The sequence below is a fragment of the Odontomachus brunneus genome, unplaced genomic scaffold (genome assembly GCF_010583005.1).
Source record: "Odontomachus brunneus isolate Ranch 3 - 2012 unplaced genomic scaffold, Obru_v1 Obru_scaffold_025, whole genome shotgun sequence".
Lineage (NCBI taxonomy): Eukaryota > Metazoa > Arthropoda > Insecta > Hymenoptera > Formicidae > Odontomachus > Odontomachus brunneus.
Window position 1 is genome coordinate 1,638,137 of NW_022639475.1, and position 24,143 is coordinate 1,662,279.

Genomic DNA, 24,143 nt, shown 5'->3' on the forward strand with positions numbered 1-24,143 from the left:
TTACCACACCACCACCGTCACCACCACCACCACCACCACTACCACCACCACCACCACACCGTCACAACTATACTTACAGCTCGATGACTACATAGGACATTGCAAGAGAGATGCGAGACTGGTCACCGCAAGTCCAGGAGCTTGCGTCTTTCTACAAGCCACGCCACATTATTCAGCATGACAAAAAATGTTGTGTTCGTAAATATTCAATTGTATTATCGTTCCTTGTATCAAACAGTGCGCTGACTTGATAATAGTGTTTAAAAGAGACGAGAGAGTGAGAGAGAAAGAGCGAGCGAGAGAGAAAGAGAGAAAGAGCGCAAGAGAGAATGCGAACGAACGAGCGAGCGAGCGAACGAAAAGTTAAACATGTGATAAGTCATTGTGAACTAAAAGTGACGTTTAGATTAAGGGGGAGGGGGGCGAGTGGGGAAACAAAGCATGTGTGGAAGAACGAAAGAAAAAGAAGGAGGGGGAGAGCGATGAAAACAAAAATTATAATCGACGGAAATACCTGGCATAGAAACATAACTTATCTGAAGAGACAAAATAATATGTCAAGGCAGCAATGAAGGATGAAGAAAGGAGAAGGGAAGGGTAGGGGGGTGGAACAAAAGTAGGAACGAAAAAAAATAACATGAGACAAGTAATCGGAGCAATCGCTTTCACGGAGACGTTCCTCTCTCCTGGTGTTTAGTGTGCGTGAGGGAGCGCTAGAGGATTGTTAAAATTAGCGTGAGTGTATATATTTATACTATATATATATAAATATATATATATATATATAAACTAATAAATCCGACATAATATATATATATATGGTGTAAAAAGGACAAGCATTGACAGTGGGAAGACAACTGTGGTGGCTCTATCCTCGCATGACTTTCGGCGCCGGTCCGGCATTCCATGAATGCTTGGCCCGCGCATCATGTTACTTTATTCGAATATTAACATTATTACTTGTATCATGACTAATAATGATTAACATACACGTGCATCCACGCCCACACACGAATACACACGACATGATACACGGAGGAGATTTGGTTGGTTGTTCCTATTCTGAGACGAGAGTGGGCTTTTATCTGCGCCGGAACGATAGACCGATATAGAGAGAAAGAGAACGAAGTGAGAATCGCGTAGAGAGAAAAAGAGAGAGAGAGAGAGAGAGAGAGAGAAAGAATCGCGATGTGCTCCCAAAATGAAAACTGAAAAAAGAACGAAAAGAAAAACACTAGAATCGTAGTCCATCACAACTATCACCACTCTACCACTTGTAAAATCCGTTCTTACGCGTACATAGTTTAAAACCCCGTGACGGTCCGTCGTGACGAAGAAGTGCGTTGGGCGTTTACGTTTTCCTCCTTCACTCTTCCTTCTTTTTTTCTCTCTCTCTCTCCTTTCTTTTTTCCTTTTTTCTCGAGGACGAGAAAGTGAGAGAGTGAGAGAGAGGGAGAGAGCGGATCTGCATGTAAAAGAACGAGTTTCGCGCGAGTGACTAAATGTGTTTAATCAGGCGACAGTGCGGAGAGAGAGAGAAAAAAACCGAAATTTCAGGCAAATAGAAAGAAAGAGAGAAAGAGCAAAGTTTTAAGATAAAAGCGTCGGGAAATGCTGTACCGAATCGATCATTATTTCTTTACTCGTAATTTGTTTTATATATGTATGTTATATATAGATAATTATGAAATAGAAGACTAAGTTATTTTATCAAGTGCCCTTGCTTTGTATTATAGTCGCGTCCGTCGACAAGCCGCAGCTTCTGGGAGTAAAAGAGAGAAAGAGAGAGAGAGAGAAAAAAATAGCGTGTTAGAGTGAACGTGAGAAAGGAAGAATGATTGAGCGAACGTGTGTGTGTGTGTTGTTAAAACGTGTTGCGTCAGTTGTTGGTACAACGTGGGCACCGGGTATTGACGTCTCAATACCATCAATGTGATTGGCAAAAGTGTGGTGAGAGAGAGGAGAATACATTACAAGTCTGAAGAGTCTACTACTAGATCCGTCGCTTCAATTTTGAACAAAACAAAAAACAACAAAAGAAAATGCCAACCGTTCCCGAAATCCCGCACATCCTACTTCTCTACGAAAAAAAAAAAAAAAACACGCGGTCGGAGATGTGTTTTCTTTTAGTCAGATATATATTTTCATTTTTAATTAATGGTGCACGATATAAAACGCGACTAGAGTCTATTAAACTGGACTCTCTTTACGGGGCTCTAAACAATTTCCGGAATGGCATAAATTTTAGGGATCGTGGCCGGAGACATAACTGCCGAGTGTATGATTGTCGATTTTTCTAAGATCCATTTTTCGCTCGATAATTTATTTTCGCGCGAAGAGGGAAGGGAGGCGAAGGGGAAAGCACGCATACATTCATTAACGTGTAAGTCAACGCGAGAAAATGGTTCTTCGCATATTTTGCCGTGATATATCATTTTCATATCGAGACACGAAAAAAAAAAGAAATCGCTGAGTGAAGCTTATCAAAATTACTGCAGCTGGCCTTAAAAGATTATCATAAAGTGTGTCGTTCAACGAACATTTATGTCATCGAAACCTGCGTCGTGGTGTGACGAGAGAAATATATAAGAGAACTTAATAACTGCGAGAGAACACACGTTGGACGATGTTCGTATACTTTGCGCGACAGGAAGGATTTTTGCATTTATACACACATATCTAGAAATTCTCTTGGGAACACGATTGACGAACTTATTACGCGCGTGCATGAGAAAAAGAAAAACCAAAAGCGGGGAACGAGATAAAAACAAAAAAAAGCTTTTTATCTAGAGACGGAGCTTTTCCATTAAGCGCAATATAGAGACGAGTACCTTCCTATCTGTCAAAGTGTTACTGCGATCCGTACACTGTCAACTGTCACAATAAGATCAAACACTGTTCTCTTTTTCGATCGCCCCTGCGTGTCGGCATAGTCACGATCTTCCTCATGATAAATGAAAAAGAAAAAAAGAAGAAAAAGAAACAGGAATTGCGTCGAGGATGGTGTATGAAACGTTATAGCAATAAATTTACGTATTTGTGTATAAAAAAACTTTAAAGTTAGTAAACTTATTAATTAAATATGAACCACGCGTCACGATGTTCTATATCTGCCCCTGCTATACTTCTTTTCTTTCGTTTCGATTCTCATATCCTCTTTTTTTCTAATTGCATTCAGAAAACATAACGGTTCTGCAACCGCTGAGTGATTAATTGTACTTCTGATTGGGATATACTTTTAGATTCGCGAACTAAAAGAACATTCTAACAATAGAAGTGAGCGCTCACTCGAGACCATTGCATTTTCTGAATGTAGCCCTTCTTTTTCTCTTTGTTTTTTTTTTTCTTTTGTCAAACTGTGTCGAGCAATGAGTTGCCGAATATCTAAAAAGATAAAATATTTTATTACGTATATTTATGTATGTGAATTATATAAAAATGAAAATCGCTGAAGAGATACGTGGTGTAGATAAGAATTAGGCTGAGAACGCGTGGGTTTTAGTCGGTCGGAAGTGTCTCATGGAAATTCATGTACTCGGGCTCCGTATTATATTGGGAAATTCACTTCTTAATATGTAGCAAGTTATTGTTAAAAACGTCGCTAACTGCGATCACAATGATTTTCTCTGTTCTTATTCTACGAAACAGACAAACTACGCGCATATATTGAACTAGTGCTAGTATAATACAGTCGGAATTTTCGAGAGATTTTCTCAATGAACACACCAATAATACACGCTAAAGTTAACGAGTTTCCTCAGATTCCGTGTTTTTCTTTTTTTCTTTTTTCGTTTTTGTTCTTTCTGTCGCGGAAAAGAATTCCGTGAAAACGAAAGAAGTAGAAGAGCGTGCGATGTCACATCGAGGAAACCGACTAGCTTCCGATTCTCACATTTTAGTTTTCACTCGATCTTTCTCCCGACTGTAAATTTCAACTATGAACCCTGGTGCTCGTCGCACCGAGTATCACATACACGACTCCTCTCACTCAGCGCCTGATAGTCTAACCTTTAGTCAAACCTTTGTGTTTTTCTTTTTCTTTCTTTGCCTACAATAAAACACGAGCACGAAGTGAACCGATTATTTTATTCCACGTGTGGTCAAGTATTGTATAAAGCTTAAAAGTGAACGTCAGACTGTTTCGCTTAACTTAATTAATATTGAGCGCCGCATATAGTGGTAAGATCCATCCTATGTGTGTGTATATATGTATAATAGACATTTACCGTTGTAATTTCTTTAGTTATTATAGACGACCTCAAAGAAAAATCCATATTTTGTGACGTATGTAAAAATATATTTAAAAATTGTGTATTTCATTTTGTTCGTTTTTTCTTTTCTCTTATTTCTTTCTTATAAAATGTTTCTTTTTTTCCCAGATTTATTTGCGTGTATTTTTATTCTCGTCGGTCTCTTTTCATCTCCTTTCTTTTACCGCGAACGACGGTTATAAACGAGATTCCGGCGGCGTGACTGTAATACTATGAAAACGAGTTTCGAGCGTTGTACGAGTATGTACGAGTTTCGAGCATGTGCGATGACAATGAGATCTAAAATCCGAATAATTAATTATGTGCATTGCGCTGTGCTAAATTATTAATCTATCTAAGAATGCAGGCGGCGCCGGATGTTCCCTTCGCGACGATGCACGAGCGTGCCGCGTTCTCTTCAAATTTTTGAAAACGAGAAAACAAAAGATGTACAAAAATAAAAGAAGAAAATCGCGAATGCACTGAAAGTTTCTAATCAAATGACCGATACGACAACTTAAGATTGATAATCTCTTTGCGAAATTCACAAGTTTTTTTTTCTTTTTTCTCATTTCTTTATAATATTAGAGAACACTTTGATCTACTCGCGCAACGAGGACTGGAGTATTCTGAGCACACCCGGTACACATCAAACAGCACCGTCCACGGTGTTTATAGTTTTACGCAATATTCCACAACGCTACACGCACGCTCGAGCGATACACATTTATGTACAAGAGGGTTCGGTGTATTTGAAGAATACACCGCGAGTTCGAGTGTTGTGTTCACTCGAGCGAATCGCAATTATTACTGGAGTAAAAAGTAGAAACGTTGTACACGAACGCGCGGATCCGAAATTATTATCGCACGGATCTACGTTCATACGGCTACTTTTCTGTTTTATTTTTTTCTTTTCGCCCGAAATACAAGATACGGAAACTTTCCCTAAAAACGTGTTTGGCAGATCCTGTACGACGATCCTGTGCGCTCCGCTTAAAAGTACTAATTAACTTCGTGACCGTCACAAGAGAGAAAGTTTTTCCAAAACATTTCTTCAAAACATATACTCGCAAATTGCTTTTTAAAGGAACCACTCGCGAGAGGTTTCAATCTTGGTTTCGGATCCACCACTTTAAGCTAATTGCACCGTCTCTGGGACTTTCACAGCACGACAAAAGTTTAATCGGAATCCTCGTCGTCGGATTTCAACGCATAGGACACCGGCTTGCGCACCCGACCAGCGGTCTTTCGAGGTGGCGGCAACGGCGAATCGTCGGTCATAGTGTCATCCTCGGAATCCGATTTCTTCTTCTTCTTCTTCGGCTGCAAGAAAATTTATTTATTATTTGAGCGGAAAAATGTCCACAAACAGGAAATAATACAACGTCGTCGTAAAACTAAAAATATACGATTTTATACTTTAATATCTGTATAATTAATAATTGATAATAATTTAATACCTGTTTAGAGGAGAATATATCGTCATTATCGGAGTCCGATGATTTTGATTTCTTCTTCACTTGTCTCTTCGTTGCTTTACCACCGCCGTTCTCAGCCTTCTTCTTCGCGGGTGCTGCGACACAAAGGACCGGTGAATGAAAACAGTTACAGAACACACGCTAAAAGTGCAAATATCGATTTACCTTTTTTAGGCGGCGTGAACTTTGCAGGCGAGTCTTCCCCGGATGAGGATATCACGGGTTTCGCTTGCTTCTCTAAAGAAGAATTGCCGACCAACGAATCAAAGAGCTCCTCTGAACTTGCTATGGGAACAAAATAAAATATTCAACACACACGTTTACTCTTTATACAACTGTATACTAAATACAGAATCTCTGACAAGTCATGAAACATCTGTTGTGTAGGTAGAATTCATCAAACTAAACACAAAATTCCTCTATCATTTCGCAAACTATATAAAATTTTGAGTTATTAATTAAAGAAGATTGATGAATGATCACGCGCAATACAATAGATGACTGTGATGGCAACGTTATCCGTCGTGTGCAAACTAAAAAATAAATCTTCTACTATTTTACAAATGAGCATGTAGATTTTTAGTTATTAATTAAAGATTGGTGAATTATCAGATACCAATCTTTCTTAATTAATAACTAAAAATCTATGTTATTTGCAAAATGTAGAGAACTTTTATTCAGTTTGATTTAACGCACACAACGGCAGATATCGCTATTATAATTCATCCACCATGATTGCTTGCAAATAGTAGAGGAATTTTAAGTTTGGATTGATAATTATTGGAACTAACCATGTATATATTATTATGAGCAACTTACGTGTTGGTTGGGGTGGTTTTTTAGTAGGTTTGAAATTGTCATCCGAATCGCTCAGAACTATAGCTTTTGGTTTACTTCTGTAAAGGAAGAATAATGAGAAACAAAAAAATGTTAGTACAGTCAGTGGAAGAAAGGTAACAGCAATACTTTTACCTTGATAAATTTCAGAACGCATTCGGTATCCAATAAGAAATTTTATTATTTGAGAATTATTAAAAATATATTGTTCTATTGAGTATAAATGTATATTTTTTTGCGATATAAGCTCTTTGAAAAAAAAAATGTTGCAACCTTTCTTTCACTATCTACTATCTATATGGCTATATATCTAACTCTATTTATCGGAATAACGATTGTTTACGTACGCTTGATCGGAATCGGAAGGACTGAACATCTCGAGACTGTCGTCCGAATCCTCACTGCTCATGGTATAATTCTTCTTCACTATGAAAACAGATCTAACAGTTAATACGAGCAAGACTTTAGCGAGCATTACATATAATATTATTGGAAATCTCTCTACTAAGATCAAAATAATCGATACCTGCGGATCTGCGAGACGTACGTGGCGGAGGTGGTGAAATACTGCCGAAATCAATATTGTCACTGTCGTCTGAATCTTTATCCTTTTTCTTGCCCTCTTTCTTGATTGGCTTAAACGACAACGTTGTCTGCTTCATCCCTGTTTGTCGAAAATTCAAATATATGCATAGTTAGAGTCTCTATTGCGCTATTTAGCTAAAACTTAGCACTAATTTAGCACTGACCTTTCTTTCCGATCTTCTTCTCCATCTTCTCCGGAGAAGTTCCAAGCCTGTCGTCGAGTGATTTCATATTGGATTCGACTAAGGCATCAAAATCATCCTTATCCTCCGACGTGATTTGTTCCTTCTTCACCTAGACACAGAACAGTTTTACAGCGATACGGTAACGTAATATCTGAATTAATCGAATTAACGTTCAAATAGTAAACTTACCCGCGGCTTCTTTATACCTTCTTTCTTGTCCTTCGATACGATATCGGCCTTTTCGATCTTCTTTTTCAGCTCAACGTCAATGACGGGAACTATGCGACGTGTGTCTTCCATCTTATAGAATTTTGAGGGTGGCTTCTTGACAGCTTGCTTCGATTTGTTTTCTTCCTTTCGTTCTTTCTCTTCCAGCTACAAACAAAGAAGCCTCATAATAATTAAGGAAACAGAATCATCTTTCATTTCATGAAAAAATCTAAATTTTCTCACCTTATTTAATTCGCTCAACAAATTGTCCAAATCCTCTTTCCACAAAGAAACTGGCGTGCGAGCTTGTAGTCTCTTTAGCTCTGCTACTTTCTCGTCCCGTTGTCGCAGCAAATCGTCCTTCTTCTCCTTCGTCAAACTCCACATCGTCATTCCGAGAAGATAATCGAAATTTTCTTTTTCCATCGTGGTCGCGGTCGCGGTCACACCACTTTCATCATCATTCTCCGCGACTTCTTCCTATTTGTTTGCGACAATATTAATTTGACGATAAAATTGTGCAGTTGTCGATATAAAGGTTTTTCATGAAGACAACCACGATCCAAAGTATCTCATCGATCGAAAATTCCCTACTTATTTCCATTAAATGATAGGGAAGTTCAAAAGATTTGCCGAAAGATTTTATACTCGTTGAACAATGGTTATATTCATGAAAAGACCCTCAACTCGTTATGTTTGCATTGGAAGTTTTACATACTGTTTTTTCCTATAATAACTTACTTGATCCTCCTAATGTAGCAGAACAAATAGCGTACAGTAAATTATTGTGTTTCTGCTTTGCAAAAAGAATCCTTACAAAAATCTTCTCTACTACTCGGTTTACTCACCAATACTTGCTCCCTGTTTTGTGACAATTTCCACGCCACCACTGGGTCTGACTCGTAATTGCGCCTGATTAATTCCGCAATCATGTCCTTCTTCTTTTTATTTTCAATCACCAAGGTGCCGTCACACTTCTCCAAGATAAAGCGTGCCTGATTTGACAACTTCGCCGCCTCTGCTTGTAAAACTCCCTCCAGATAATCTTTCCTCTTATTATACATGTCCATTCGTACTTTGTAGAATCCCTTCAGTATTTGCATCACGCTGTCGTACTTATTTAGGCATTGGTTCTCGTCGAATGCGCACTGCATAAAGATACATTGTTAAACATACTTCCGTTATGTGATATGACTGACATAAGCTACGTTTGGGGAGACGCTATTTAGCGCTATGAGTGTCCTTGTTCAACTTTCAGGAACAAACAAGGACACTTATAGCATTAAACAGCGTCTCCCCGAACGCAACCATAGTGACATATGCCGATTTTACCATAGATGTTATTGTCATCGTTGTTTGAATCTTGAATGTCTTATGAAGACCATCTCTCTCCAGCTCCAACAATTTGTCACGGTTCAATATCACTATAAAGTGCACCGCTGTGTCTGTGTTATATTCCTTGTAGTCCCTAGTGTAATAAAATAATGATAAAGTATGTAGAGAATAAAAAGAAGATTTCTATATTTTGGTTGCACAAACGACTTACGTAATAAGGGCAGGCGTTTTGTCGGATCCATGCAACATGGGCTCTAACACGGTCTCTTTGTAAGTTTGTGTCCACGTTCCGATGGGAAGCTCGGTGATCTCCAACTTGTCCGGTCCTATCACCGATATCTCTCCGCTTATGACATAACGATAGTCTCCACAACTCTCCACAACGCCTTTGAAATTTTTGTAATACGGCGTCTGAAAAATTAACAAGTATCTCGATATTTTATTATTCTCAAGCGTGCGCACGCGCGCACACGCATACACACACATACATCCAATATACTTATTATAGAGATATATAAAATGATAATGGAATCTCTAAATTTCATTATTACCATAGGCTTCGGATCGATACCCTCCATCATTCTCTGCAAATTCTCGATGATTTCACGCGGATTATAATTCGGAATCTTTGTCATCCACCCAGTGCCGATACCGTCAGCTCCGTTTACCAACACCATAGGAATCACAGGTATGTAAAAGACAGGTTCGATCTTTTGATTATCGTCATACTCGTGCCTCAAAAGCGCATCATCGTGTTTGTGGAATATATACCTCGCCAATGGACTGTGCGAAAAGAGAAAACATAGACAGATAGTCGTGTGTAATTTTTCTTCGTACACAAATATCTACATCAAACAGTCAGCATAATATGAAACTTACCTGAGCATGGTAAAAATGTATCTCGGACTGGCAGCGTCTTTTCCTCCGGCCAGTCTTGTGCCGAACTGACCGATGGGCTGCAGTAGATTAATGTTGTTGCTGCCGACAAAGTTCTGCGCAAGATTGATTATAGTTGCCATCAGGGACGTCTCACCATGATGATATGCCGAGTGCTCAGCAACTGAACCCGCCAATTGCGCTACTTTCACTTCGCGTTTGTCATTGCGCTTCAAGCAAGTGAACATCACCTTCCTCTGACCCGGTTTGAAGCCGTCGATCATGTTCGGAATGGACCTCACATTGTCGTAATTGCTGTACAACACCAGCTCAACATTAATGAAGTCTGAGAAGGAAACAGCGCGCGTGTCTTTCTCATAGAGATAACGTTCGCCGAGACCGATTTCCTTTCGCCTCTTTGTCTCATTCATGTGATTCATCAGCCAGTCCTTACGTTGGTCTACGCATTTCTTGCTAAACGCCATAATGATATTCTGATCGTCCTGTTCGCCATCGTACCGGAAACGTATTCGATGTCTCGCCATATTTTCGAAGTACTCTTTTGCCTCTTTGGCAGTGGAAGTACCCAAACCTGTGTGAACGCAAATTATGTCAGTAGATGCCTAACGTAATATCTCATAGTATATATCTCATTAATTGATGAATGTATATATATATTTTTATCATTTTTAGATTTTCATTATTTTAAACACCTTTGTAGTATTTGATTTTGTACGTATGAAAGTTCTCCGTTTCCTTCTTCCACATTTCGAATTCCGGTAGTGAGAAGAATGACAGTTGCTGACTGCCCTTCGTGGCCTTTACGATAGGCGTAATGAACTCTTCAATGAAATTTAGTTTCAATAACGACGGCCAGTTATGGTGAATAAAATTAATCAGGAGACCTTTGATATGCGAGCCGTCCTGTAAAAACGCAATATACACGATAAATATGTACAATATGTATACGATAAATGTTATACAGCATATATTTATGTAGCGCGAGATTTCACCTGATCCTGATCAGTCATAATCATCATCTTTCCATAGCGTAGTGTCTTCAAATCTTCTCGAGTCTCATATTTCTTCTTATATTGAAGGCCGAGAATCTTTATCAAATTATTAATCTCAGCATTCTCTAGGATTTGTTTGTGCGTAGCTTCCCTCACGTTTAACATTTTACCTGCGATAGAAGTTTTGTTATTACTACACCATAAAACTTATATCTATGTTTCTTTTTTTTTCAATACAACGAGAATTTACCTCTCAATGGAAATATGCCATATTTGTCTCTGCCTATAGAAGCGATACCAGATACAGCCATTGTTTTGGCTGAATCTCCCTCAGTTAATATGAGGGTGCACTCCAATGATTTGCCAGTTCCTGCATCGTTGGCGTCTTCCAACTTGGGGATACCTGCAGAGAACAAATAATCGTTAAATTTCTCTCGATTAAACATCTACATAAAAAAAAAGAATGCAAGACAATCTTACCTTGAAGTTTTCTTTGTTTTGATTTAGGACCTAGCTTCTGAAGCTGGCTGTCAGCTTTGAATTTTGCCCAGGACAGCACTGCTTCCACAATACCGATTTTAGTGACCTACAAGAATAGAAAAATGAATAAAAAGTATGAAGAGAATCTAATAAGAAGTTAAGGTTCAAACATTTATGGAAATATATAGATATTTGTATTTACAGAGGCGATAAACTTATCAGTGAGTGTGCACTTGGAGCCAAAGCTTTTCGCCTGCAAAGTCATGTTCTCTTTAGTTTGCGAATCAAATGTAGGATTGTTGATGAGACAATTAATGAAGATCCACAAATGATTCTTGATTTGAAACGGTTTGATGGCCACGCCGGCTTTGTTCTTCTTCTTCAGTGTCTCGATCAACTGTTTCACTATTAGCTCCGTTACATGATCGACGTGTCTACCACCCTGGTGACATATATGAACGATTTGATATATTCGGGATAATCTTTCGTGTCTCGCGTGAAGTTTATTGTACACAATTTCATGGCTTACCTTCGTTGTAGCGATACTGTTTACAAACGACATTTGTTGGAATCCTTTGTCGGATAAAGTAATAGCCACCTCCCAACGTGGACTGCAATTCTCATATATAATTTTTAGTGGATTACCAACGTCATCCTCCTTGCCCTTAATATAAAAGTCAACGTAATCCTTAAAATTCTTCACTGGGACTCGAGTGCCGTTCAGATAAACTTTGACCCCTTTTGAAGATGCTGCTACATCGTACGCTCTGCGGGACATAAGAGCTACGATATCTTCGTCTAGCGATTGCATCTTAAACTTCGATAGATCTGGGGAAAATGTGACCTTAGTAAAATCTTCGCCGTGGTATTCCTTAATCCTGGGCTCGCTGGCTTTCCCCATGTTATTACCCCACGTCTGCAAAAGAGATGTCGATATAATATATCGAGAGAAAAAGAGAAAGAGATAAAAATATTAAGGGACTGTACTTACTTGCTTCAAAGATTTCTTATATTCTTTTGTCGCAGTTTCGACAGTAAAACGATGGCTAAAGATATTACACAATTTGGCGCCATAACCATTTCGCCCACCAGTCACTTTCTCTTCTTCATCATCATAGTTTGATGATGTTAAGAGATGACCAAATATCATGGTAGGTACATACATGTTTTCCTCCTTGTGTACCACAACAGGGATACCTTTGCCATTATTCCATACAGAAATTGTATTATTCTCACTGCAACAGCGCATTACAGTGACATTTATCTAGTGATACAATTTAAATTGATTTTCTTTTTGAGATTTAAGAGCAAATTTTTATTAAAGAAAACCTTAACAGAAGTGAAAAAGAACTTACGAATCGATGTCAATTTTGATCATATCCATCTTGGGATCACGTTGTTTGTTATCAGCAGCATTCACCAGGATTTCATCAAAAATTTTATACAATCCAGGAACATACTTGATATCCTTCTGCACCATCATGTCCTTCTCCTTGTCAAAGATCCACATCATCTCTATCACTGGTTCCACAGAACCAATGTAAGTGTCTGGACGCAACAAAATATGTTCCAACTGAGACTTCTTCTGGTAGATGCCTTCAATGGTTTTCTGCTTCGGGCCGCTGTCCCCAGCCCCATTCTCTATGGTTGTACTCATTTTGCTATGTTGTGTTCTCTGATACCTATAAATCGATAATAAATTATTATACTCTTGATCCACATCTAATCTCTCATCAATCCGCAAATCTGTGTTCAAATTATGGGTCTGTTTTCTATAGGTCTGTTCTTTGTAGCTACATTGGCTACACTAGTTGAGAAAGTGACTGGAGCATTCTTTGTAGCAGCATTGCTATTCTTTGTATCAGTGTAGCAACTAGTGCAACAGTTCACTGTACTGCTTGCAGTAGGTCTGTTCTTTGTACCTGCACTGTTGAACTAGTGCAATATATTGAAGTCAGACAAATATAAGTTTAAAATATAAGTACAATAAGTTTCTTCACTCTAACTTATTGCACTAGTTCAACAGTGCAGCTACAAAAAACAAACCTTATTGCTGAACTAGTGTACACTTCTGAAACTTAAAGAGACAAATATACAGATAAAATTTGATGGGAGAAAAATGAAAGAGATAACTAATGCAGCCAGTTCAGCAATAGAAAACAGACCCTATGACTCAAAGTTAGATTTAAACTCACGAGTACGACTCGAGAAAAACTCTGCTTTGCAAAAAGGAGCTATTACCGAAAGCCCACGGCGAAGGTCGCGGTGTGTCGTAAAGAGCTTTGAAAAATATGGCGGGAAAAGATCCTCATCTAATTGGCACGGTTTCGAGGGGGACGACGACGCCGTTGTCTCTCGGCGACGCGAACACCTGTCCTCCCCCCGCTCACAGGCCAAGGGAGCGAGAGCGCGAGGCGAGGGGATACGGTGTAATCGCGTTCCCCGGAGGTCGATCGGCGTCCCTACCTTCAGTGATCGAGACGAGAGTACGCTGATCGGCGTAGCGTCGGCGGCGGCTGCTTCTATGAGCGCGGGACGTCCATCGGGGCCGCGAACGCTAATTATTGGCACATCACTAGCACCACTGATCGCCACACACCGCCGCTCGTCGACAATGATTCTCCGTGTCGGTCGCTCACCTCTCTGCGCCGTATAACATCATTCATTCACGCACAACAGAAAGCCTAGCAGTACGTATACTCTACTCCGTATCTAGACGCGTCTCGCTGTTCGTTCGCGCTGCTTGGTTCGCTTCCGTTGAGACAGGGTCGCCAACATCAGTGTAGAAAGATCAACGCATTGGAGATTGAGGATTGCGAATTGAAGATTGGGTACGTTCAGCAAACTCAACAATTCCACCATGAGCCGCGGTCCGAAAAGCGCTCACAGCACTATTATGGCTCCTGCACACAGGACGGTAATGCTTGCTGCGCAACGGAAGTCCACGCGACAGCCAATCAATATGTTGTTTTTCCGTAAGAGCTAGAAGGTTATTACAGAAAGCAGCATATTGATTGGCTGTCACGCGAACTTCCGTTGTGCGGCAAGCATTACCGCGTCCTGTATGCAGGAGCCATTAGATATCAAAAGTGCAAGCAACGCGAATAAATAGTAGATGGAGTTCCTGCGACATGTCAATTACGATCTTGGGGTCCTATTCCATAACCATTTATCGACAATTGTCGGATCGGTAGTCGTGGTTGCGCAGCCTATGATATAAAAAAGCGCAACTATATACCTATGATATAAAACTGCGCAACGACGTTTACCGATCCGACAATTATTGGTAAGTGGAATAGCTGTAATAGCTCTTGTACACAGGACGCGGAAATATTTGCTGCGCGGCAAGAAGCGACGTGGTAGCTAATAATCTTCCAGCTCTTATGGAAAAAAGACACGTTGGTTGACTGTCGTATCGCGGCAAGCGTTCTGCGTCTTCTGAGCTGCGTTCCAAAATTCTACTCGGTAGATAGAGTACATTTAATTGACCAATCATGATAAAGAAATCCTAATTATCTTTGTTCTTCTTGGTCAATTACTCGTCGAGTAGCATTTAATTGACCAATAAGAACAAAGATAACTAGGATTTCTTTATCATGATTGGTCAATTAAATGTACTCTATCCACCGAGTAGAATTTTGAAATACAACCCAATAATACAGAAACTATAATTCTCAAGGCGGGAATACAGACTTTTGTATAATGCATAAGGAAATCAAAATTAAATCAATTAGAGTCCTGCATTTTCATCCTCAAAAGATGATTAACCCCTCCCCCAGTCCTTTTTCAAGACTATCTTGATTTATAACGTTAGAAGGGAATGCATGCCAACATTACTGTAAAGTAAGTCGAAATGAAAAAATATATCCAAAAAATGACACTTTCTTGTAATCAATTGGACACACCTCTAAAATATTTCTTCCTTTTGCTCTAACAATTAATATACTGATTGTTGCTCAATTGATTGAATTATTTTTTAAATCTTTTTATTTCGACATACTTTGTAGAAATTTTTGGAAAGCATTTTTTCGCTTTGGACGTCATTGATCAAAAGTTTTGCGGTAAGGAAGCAGGGAGTAGATTAAAATAGATACATTACTGACACACGCACGCTTGCACTCTAATAAGGGATTCATTACACGATCTTCCTTCTTTGTTGTTCGCTTACATGTAGATAACGCGCTTTACATTTTTCTAGCAACTTGTAGTTTTTGAGAGAAAATTAGATCCTTAATGCCGGTCAGATTAGTCAGTCGATAATTTTTCTAGCGAAGCTCGTATAACGCTTGCATTTTTCTCTCTTCTACCATTTTTAAACATATACCTCTATTTTTTGAACATGTACAAGAGAAATGATATTATGTTAGAAAGAACAAAACTTAATACAATTATGTACAACATAATGATGTTATATTTTGAAAGATATAACATAATATATGGTAAAGAGGAAAACGCAACTTACGTTAAACAAACGACGCGTCCGTTTAATCGATCAAAATTTTTGAAATTAATTTTTATGATTAATCATAAATATAATTTAGCCAAAAACTGCTTACATCTGCAGCATATCCGAGTGTCAAGATAAAAAATATGTAAATAGGTTACAATGTAAATAATGTCGAGCGATGCACTCTTCAGTAACAACGCAAATATTTTTATATTGCGTGTTACCGTGTTTACATATCTTTTTATTTTATATATATAACTATCTTATCTCATTTCAACTATTATACGGCAACATTATTTCTTTCAAGATTGTTTATACTGTTGAATTACTGCACATCTTTGTTCAGTATACATTCAATGTTGTCAGTGATTTTCTTTTATTTATTTTTTTTTTTATATGCTTACTTTTCTACCGCAATCGCACAGTTAAAAAGGAGAAAAACAATTACAGGCTTAGGCTGCAAACGGCAGAAAGGGAAGCATATAGACGTGGAGTTAAATATAAAATGAAATCGCTAACTGCTGTCTCGATTATGGTTTCTCGGTATAGTGGTTTGTTGAAATCTTCTGGAAGGGACGCGGTAAGATGGAATGATGATTGGACGAGCGACGAGATCTGTAGTGAGGAAGAGAACCTGCGAAGAAAAGCAAAAGTAGACTATGTAATTTATAATATATATTTAAAAATACATATTGTACATGTATAATTAGCGTCACGATAATACGATAATGGATGGACCATAACAAAAGTCAAGGGAATTTAAATTAAATTCATATTTCCTGTTATAAAAGTAAAAACATTGCGGATATCCATTAACACATTCACAAATGAACGGAAACGGACACTGATATATCTCGCTGTAATTCCAAAGACTAAGTGTGAAAACGCATTCATTCTCAGGGACCGCGGCAACTCACCGGCGATTACAACGCGAATTGCACTGCGGTCGCGAGTGAGGATTTTCGTTAGTATGGCTGGTGCCTCTGATTTTGACGACCACCACCTCCTCTTTGCTTGCCGCCATAGCCTGAGCCTCCTGAAACATGCCATCACCATACAGTTATTACAGCAGGTTAGAACAAGTTTCACTTAAATTATTAATTAACTACATTTATGAATGAACAAGTCGACTCTTTGACAATATAACACACGAACAGCTCGATATGTTATTTTATTCCAAGTAACGAAGGGGAGGTGGTACGGTATTATTGCTACAACTCTATTATCATTGTTACTAATACTACAACTACTACTATCATTACTACTAGTACTACAGATAATGTAAGAACAAAGAGGCTACAGGCTAAGGTAGTAAGCTGCACACTATTTGGAACGATACCCTTTATTTTTTACAGATATGTGAGGATATTTCATCAGTTAATCCATTTTTGTTACTGCAATAAGCAACAGTAAGCAACATGGACTAACAAGCGACGAAGTGACAAGCATGGAAAATTAAATGGGATCTATTTTTAATCGAATGTACGTCAATGAATCTACAGTTGAAATTGACATCGAAGCTACTCGCTACACTTTCGCGCTCGATTTATCTCGAAATGGGAGTCAGGTCCAAGCCACTTCCCGCAGCAGCTCAAGGATCAGCTGTAAGGATGGGTATAAAAACGACACAACTTCTAGCGGTGGCAAAGCGTCAAATTGCGCACAAAACAATAGAAAAAGATAGAGCAAAAATATAAGATCATGGATAGAGTATCAAGGAACGCTGATGCGTACCTTTACCACCGCGTGCACCACCGCGCCCGCCCGTGTAGCCACCTTCGTAATTACCACCGCCATAGCCATAGCCATCTGCGTTTCATGAAACACACGATACAAGAGACAATGGAGTCAACATTCGCCTGTACCGTCGTACAGCGAACAATGGGGGAACAAAAATTGATAAGGAAATTAAATATACCGCAATCTTCCAAGAAAGAGTCGATGAGAGAATCTACGTCCCAGAATAAACACGGAATATATTCACTTCCGAAGGATCACCAGAATACTGATCGTTTGACACGACAGAGAACAACATCTCACCCTGCATGTACAGGCTGTCTGATGCAAGATACGCCGTGAGCAAGTAGATTAGCTCAAATTGAACAAAAAATTTCCTCTATCTTAAGCAATCTTTTGCTCGACTTAGGTTTCGACCTAGTCTACTTGCACACGTGCGCCGGCGAGTTAGACATCCTGTATAACTTACTTACATAAACGAGCAAATCGACTTGCTGGAAGTGTGTACGAGAGAGAAACATAAGGATAATTACCGCCGTAGCCGCTGTAGTCATAGCCGCCGTAACCTCCGTAACCTCCACCGTAATAATCGTAACCACCATAACCGTCGTAGCCACTTCCGTAGCCACCCTGACTGTAACCTCCGCTGTAGCCTCCACCATAACCTTGCCCCCAACCACCTTGTCCTCCGAATCCACGACCTCGTCCTCGAACGCCTCTACCACGACCCATCATTCCGCCGCGCATTCCACCCATTCCATCTAACTTGGGTGTCGCCTTCTTTACGTCCACCTAGAGAGTTCAAGATCAATTAGAGGAGGGAAAACAAACGGTTGTCAGTTGCTGATTACCGCGAGCGAGCGAGAAAGAGAGCGGGAGATAGATGAAAGTTCAACGAGTGTTTGTTCGTAGCGATAAAGGGTCAAGAAAACTCACCGCTTTTCCATTAATAGTCTGTTTTGGTATCTTGAGTAACTGGTTGACTACCTGCTCTGATTCGAACGTAATAAAGCAGAACCCTTTTCTCTGGTTCTTTGTCTTGTCGAACGGCATTTCCATCTCGACAATCTGAAAAGTCGAGCGTGAATCAATTTCGCTCCGGTTACTAGTTTACATATAACGAGTAATACTTACATTGCCAAATTGTGAAAAGAAGTTTTTGATGTCGTCATCGGACATCTCCGTCGAGAGACCGCCAACAAAGATTTTCCCGTGTCTGGCCTTTGCCTTCTTTGGATCTACCTTTTTATTGTTGATAACGTGATCACCAGCCGACATAATCTAGTAGAAAAAACAATGTCATTTGGTTGTCGCATGAACAATATTGCTTTTGTTGTATTTGAAAGTACCTTATCGAGAGCTTCGGCTTTGGCGAAGACAATGAAGGCGAAACCTCTCGATCTCCCCGTATTAGGATCTGTCTTTACATTAATACTCTCAATCTCTCCGTATGTGCTAAAGTGATCTCTTAATTCCTCTGAAATGCAGAAGCATGTCGGGTTAAAAACGTTGAATTTACTGAAATATATACTAACTAGAACATGCGCTGCCATATAATATTTACGGTAAGCAAACGAGATGAGAGTGAGATCACTCTGTTGTTTCCTCATCCTAGTCTAGACCACAGTGTGGTTGAAAATGGTGATGATGAGATACAATAGGATTAACAAAGAGTAGAAAAAACATAGTGCTATTCGAAACACCTATCCATACTCTCTCTCATCTCGCACAAACAAGCAGGCCTAGCGCTCGTTTCAGTTTGTACATATTTCAGTGACTCGATCTTTTGTCGGGATAAAGCATAGCTTTATCCTTGACATCCTTTACACGGTTTATTAAATACACGATACAGGACTTACTGTCAGTTGTTTCCCAGCTCAAGCCACCGACAAATAACTTTCTGTAAACAATAAGCAGAAATAAAATTTTTAAATAAATGAAATGGAAGAATAACTTTCTTGCCGCCCTAACTTTCCGACCGCTATCGCGGCGCTTACGACTGCGGTTTATATTATCTCAATTAAATTTTTTGCAGGCACACTATGTAAGTAAATAAAAGAGGAATAGAAATTGAATGTGCCTATATCAATCATATAGAGTCCTGATTACTTCCGGTCAACCTGCAAAGCAATGGAACTAATTTATTTTTACCAAAAAAGGCTCGGCATATAGTTCTTTCTTAGAGAGACACTGCACTAACGAAGCTAATTGTTTGCAAAAAATTTACGCAAGGCGACTCAAGAATGTACACTCCTGCGCAAAGTGAAAGTAGTATCAGAAACTTAATAGAGTGCATTTGATGATCCATGATGCTATCTGGAGAAAGGGCACTGCAAAACAATTTTGATGTATTTATACAAATGAAAGATTACATATTACTCGTATTGGAATTCCAATTGCAGCAACACAAAAACGCAAGGTGTTGTCCTACATATGTAGATTTGGAAAAATAAACACGTTCCTTGCATGAGACTAAACAAGATAGTTACATTTCTGACAGCAAGAGGTAAAGTTACAAATACCATCCCTAGAACAAATGAACTCTGATAAAGTTATACGTACGTTATATTATACAAAAGTTACATACGCAGTTGCTACGCGATAGCGTAGTGAAATTGAAGTTACGAGGAAGACGGCTTAGCGCGCACCACAGGCACAACTCGATTTGAACACCATAACATTGTTCGTCAAAAACATTAAAGGAAAAGTATTCTTTTTAGAAAAAGAGGTACATATACATATGCAATGTATGTGTATTATGTGTGTGTATGTGTGTATGTACGTGTGAAGACAACGCATCAAAAGAGAGCAAAGTACTGTTATTAAACGATGATCCAAATAAGCTACAACTCCAGTTGACATACAGCTGCCCCTAAAGAAAATATAAATAACTTCTCTAACGTAACAAATCCCGATTATATATTAATTGGCCCAAATTAGTGGCACGTGGTAGGATCGACTGCAACTCTATTGGAAAGCTAAAAATTAATTTCCATATGTTACAGATTAACGTTGGTTCACTGATGCACGACTTTTTTGCTCTGTTCTTATCTCTCACGCTCTTTTTGCTCGTTTCCGTTCGTTATCTTTATTTGATTTCTCTCTAAGCAACATATTATATCGGCACAACTCGTTACATTCAGGCACTCGTACAATTCATGGCTCGTCGAAAACGAGGCTTACATTTATACACGACTATCTCTCGAGTCTTGAGATACATTTTTCCCGTACTTTCTATCGCATTTTTCAAGTAACAAGCTGCAATATGTACACTTTGCTGTTTCTTTTCCTCTATATCTTTCTTTTAACTTTTATTTTTTCCGGCGGTGTTTAGTCTGTACTTATATACGTTTATCAATAGATATATATATATAGATATATATCATTTTTGTATATCATCTAGGGCTGATGATAAATACCATGGGTACCAGTTACTCGCCAGTATCTGTTGTCAGGTCAGGTCACAGTTAGCCGGTTGCAAGCAGCCCGCCATAATCGCACCGGGACGTTTGCCACCTGCAGACCAAGTCACATAAACTGTGTTAATGGCGTTCAGCTATCAGAGGTGTTTACATTGGCCCTAGTATTTCTGTGCATTGTTCATGCCCAATATAATCCAAATATCACTCGACAGTGGAAATTACTCTACGTATTATCCAGCAGGTAACGGTACGTGCCACTGCATGACACACACATTTGATCTCAAGAGCAATTTGACTCGACTTCCAGCGCTTTCGTGTCGCCAAGGAACATGATGGACTTGAACTCGATGCGGATCGCACAATAATTCCGACCCCGAAGTCATTCACGAGGCTTCGCACTTCAATTCTGAGATCCCAGACAAGCATGGACGCAATTGTCAATCGTTTTGAGCAATTGACTAATCTGAATTTGACTGTAATGTACTGTGAGAATAAGGACAGACGACTCGCAACCGATCAAACTGGATTTCAAAATTATACTCTATAAAAAAAAAGTATACAATACACAAGTGTTATATATTCTTACAAAATATATATATAAGTAAGATCTACAATATACATACAAACTCTTTATCAACGCTGAAATTGTGACTGCTCTCCGTTAATTATAGGACTAGAAGAGTTAAACGGCTAAGTGAGAACAGAAAGAAGAAATTTACAAAAAAGTTAGAAAAGCTTGGAAACAGATAAACACATACCTCGTATAACTGTAGCACATGTATAGTCAGAAGTATATAATTAATACAGTAATTAATGCATAATTATATATTTACCTTATTTTACTTGTGTGACAAATATATAAAATATATATATGTATTATATATATATATATATGTATGTATATAGGTCTCAAACAAACCGCAAGTGTATTATCAACACGATGCGGCAAATTGTTCAACAATTCACATTTATTATTGTATCAACAAATATTCGTTATTCCATTCATTGCACAAATTGGGAGCATTGCTTAGTTAGACTCGTAGATGTCTATGTGATAAAAATACCAAATACAAAGCTGCAAAGTGACGTTAGATCTGTTTGCGTCTCGTGTACTTTCTGCGCTTCGAGGAAAGCAAAAAAAAGAAAGAAACGAACGCGGACTTTTCTATGGAAAAAAAGGAGATAAAAAAAGAGATGAAAGGAAAACGGCGGAACGCGCGGAAGCAGCACGCACAGGAGAAAGTGCAGAGTACACTCGACGTGAACGAATCTACATATATATGCATCTTTCTCTCTCTTTCCTATTCGCTTCCTTCTTTCCTTCTTCTCTCTCAAGCCGCGTAAAAAATCCCGACACGTCTCGTACGCCGCAACGATAACGCGAATTCCGATCGTACTCGCGTCGGGGGCACCGGCGATAAAAAAACGAAACGCAGCCGCGAGTGCGTTGTGGACGTACGGCGCGAAGGAATCGCACGGATATCCGTTCGCAGGACCGATGCGAGTGGATTACGTTTTGTCGGCGCGGCCTTCGCCATTTTGTTCGACTCGTCCAAAGAACGAGAAGCCCCCGCGGCGGAAGGGGACGCCGCGCAATTCCGCGGGAAAACGCTCGCAAAGTGCGACGAGCGCGTGTCGGCGGGCCGAGGGGGAAGCGCGGAAATGGGCCCCGATCACGACAGATCGCGGCCACGGACGGGTAAAAGCGCGAGATTTTTACCTGTCCTCCTGCGAGTCCTGGCCATTTTCTACGGAGTCTCCGCCACCACCGATGCCGCCGCTCTCAGCATCGCCGTTCTTGTCGAAATTTTGCTCCGCAACATCCTCACTGAAGTCCTTCTTCTCTTGCTGGTCAACCATTGTTTACGCTGCTTAAATTACACACGGTTGTATCGACGGAGAAAGAAAATAATAGTGCGAACACTATAATTCTAACGATAGCGATAGGACACACCAACGACAAAAACGGGACAGTGAACGCCCGGATGTCGGCTTTTAGGACGCCGACGTGTGTCACCACCTGTTGGGAGGAATGTGCAAACGCGAAGGCCATGGACCAATGGCCGCGTTCAGTAGAACAAGTGATCAGTAAGCGCTCAGGGAGCTCTTGTATATGATTTGGCATATTCTTTTAGATCTCCAACTATACTCCAATCAGATGCAAGAGCTCACTGAGCGCTTACTGATCACTTGTTCTACTGAACGCGGCCATTCACAACGCGAATGAACAAAGGGACGTCTACGTTGGAAGTAAGCAGTAAAGGCCTTCACACACAATTGACATAAGGGACGTCTACATTGGAAGTAAGGGCTATCGCACACAATTGACATAACTGCATATGCATAGCATAAGATCGTATGGACCAATGAGCATCGAATATTAAGCATCGAACACCAATATGGCGACTTAATACTCGATGCTCATTGGTACATACGGTCTTATGCTATGCATATGCAGTTATGTCAATTTGTGTGCGATAGCCCTAAATAGCAAGAAGTAAGAAGTAAGAGTAAGAAATTGACCAACCACAGTCGAATGTGAGAAGAATAATCAACTATGATTGGTCAATTTCTTATTCTTACTTCCTACTTCTTACTGCTTACTTCCAATATAGACGTCCCTTAACAGTAACGTAAGCATACCGTAAGAATTGACCAATTACAATCGAGTATTCATCAAAATGGCGACCTTATGGTTCAACGATTCTCAACATGATTGATCAATTCTTACGGTACGTCTTACGTTACTGTATGTCAATTTGTGTGTAAGACCTTAATGCACGATTCACACCGCGTCCATTGTCCGACGTACGACGCCCGATATCCAATAAAAGAATAGCTTTCCAATGGAGAATTGGATTCTATATTAGAAAGCTGTTCTCCTATTGGATATCGGACGTCGTACATCGGACATCGGCCGCGGTGTGAATCCTGCATAGGAAGTAAGAATAATGGCTCCTGCACATAAGACGCGGTAATGCTTGCCGCGCAGCGGAAATTCGTGCGACAGCCAATCATAAGCATGAATGGTATTATTGACGCTTCTGATTGGCTGTCGCAACAAGAGTTGTAATACAGGATTCACACCGCGTCCGATGTCCGACGTACGACGTCCGATATCCAATAGGAGAACAGCTTTCTAATAGAGAATTCAATTCTTCATTGGAAGCTATTCTTTTATTGGATATCGGATATTGGATATTGGATATCGGATATTGGATATCGGCAATGTGAATCCTCCATTAATCGACTATAACTACACCAACTTATACTATCTACACCCGAAAT

General features: G+C 39.6%; 2 protein-coding genes across 7 annotated transcripts; both read right to left on the bottom strand.

The window, feature by feature from the left end:
* Positions 1–3,383: 3,383 nt before the first annotated feature.
* On the bottom strand, positions 3,384–14,112 carry LOC116842488 (DNA topoisomerase 2). 3 transcript variants are annotated; one of them, XM_032811777.1, is made up of 24 exons: positions 13,716–14,112; positions 12,605–12,931; positions 12,241–12,484; positions 11,779–12,165; positions 11,452–11,691; positions 11,250–11,355; positions 11,020–11,172; positions 10,770–10,939; positions 10,470–10,680; positions 9,760–10,348; positions 9,432–9,663; positions 9,092–9,291; positions 8,878–9,013; positions 8,394–8,693; positions 8,287–8,295; positions 7,789–8,025; positions 7,525–7,710; positions 7,315–7,444; positions 7,092–7,229; positions 6,913–6,991; positions 6,548–6,624; positions 5,894–6,013; positions 5,711–5,823; positions 3,384–5,573 (listed from the first exon to the last, which is right to left on the bottom strand). In XM_032811777.1, the coding sequence occupies exons 2-24, from the start codon at positions 12,904–12,906 to the stop codon at positions 5,430–5,432; spliced, it is 4,503 nt and encodes a 1,500-aa protein (XP_032667668.1). In that variant the 5' UTR covers positions 12,907–12,931; positions 13,716–14,112; the 3' UTR covers positions 3,384–5,429. The 3 variants fall into 3 exon arrangements, with proteins under 3 accessions (XP_032667668.1, XP_032667666.1, XP_032667667.1); XM_032811775.1 differs by lacking the exon at positions 13,716–14,112 and adding an exon at positions 13,491–13,684; XM_032811776.1 differs by lacking the exons at positions 8,287–8,295; positions 13,716–14,112 and adding an exon at positions 13,491–13,682.
* A 1,232-nt stretch (positions 14,113–15,344) lies between these two features.
* Positions 15,345–22,863, bottom strand: LOC116842495 (RNA-binding protein squid-like). Of its 4 annotated transcripts, XM_032811796.1 has the most exons (9): positions 22,576–22,862; positions 19,293–19,333; positions 18,783–18,910; positions 18,568–18,714; positions 18,370–18,501; positions 17,967–18,225; positions 17,431–17,505; positions 16,614–16,732; positions 16,225–16,330 (listed from the first exon to the last, which is right to left on the bottom strand). In XM_032811796.1, the coding sequence occupies exons 1-8, from the start codon at positions 22,713–22,715 to the stop codon at positions 16,662–16,664; spliced, it is 993 nt and encodes a 330-aa protein (XP_032667687.1). In that variant the 5' UTR covers positions 22,716–22,862; the 3' UTR covers positions 16,225–16,330; positions 16,614–16,661. The 4 variants fall into 4 exon arrangements, with proteins under 4 accessions (XP_032667686.1, XP_032667688.1, XP_032667687.1 ...); XM_032811795.1 differs by lacking the exon at positions 16,614–16,732 and having other exon boundaries at positions 15,345–16,330; positions 22,576–22,863; XM_032811799.1 differs by lacking the exon at positions 17,431–17,505 and having other exon boundaries at positions 22,576–22,861.
* Between the last annotated feature and the right edge of the window lie 1,280 nt (positions 22,864–24,143).

Bases quoted from the DNA above. Each gene is read 5' to 3' on its own strand.
- LOC116842488 (XM_032811775.1), bottom strand. From the start codon at position 13,561: ATGAGGATCTTTTCCCGCCATATTTTTCAAAGCTCTTTACGACACACC. The intron at 11,356-11,451 runs GTAAATACAAAT...CTATTCTTGTAG, and splicing joins CTGATAAGTTTATCGCCTCT to GTCACTAAAATCGGTATTGT. The intron at 5,824-5,893 runs GTAAATCGATAT...TTTGTGTCGCAG, and splicing joins GTTCACGCCGCCTAAAAAAG to CACCCGCGAAGAAGAAGGCT.
- LOC116842495 (XM_032811795.1), bottom strand. From the start codon at position 22,715: ATGGTTGACCAGCAAGAGAAGAAGGACTTCAGTGAGGATGTTGCGGAG. The intron at 18,502-18,567 runs GTAAGTATTACT...TCGACTTTTCAG, and splicing joins TCTTTTCACAATTTGGCAAT to ATTGTCGAGATGGAAATGCC. The intron at 17,506-17,966 runs GTAATTATCCTT...CATGAAACGCAG, and splicing joins TGACTACAGCGGCTACGGCG to ATGGCTATGGCTATGGCGGT.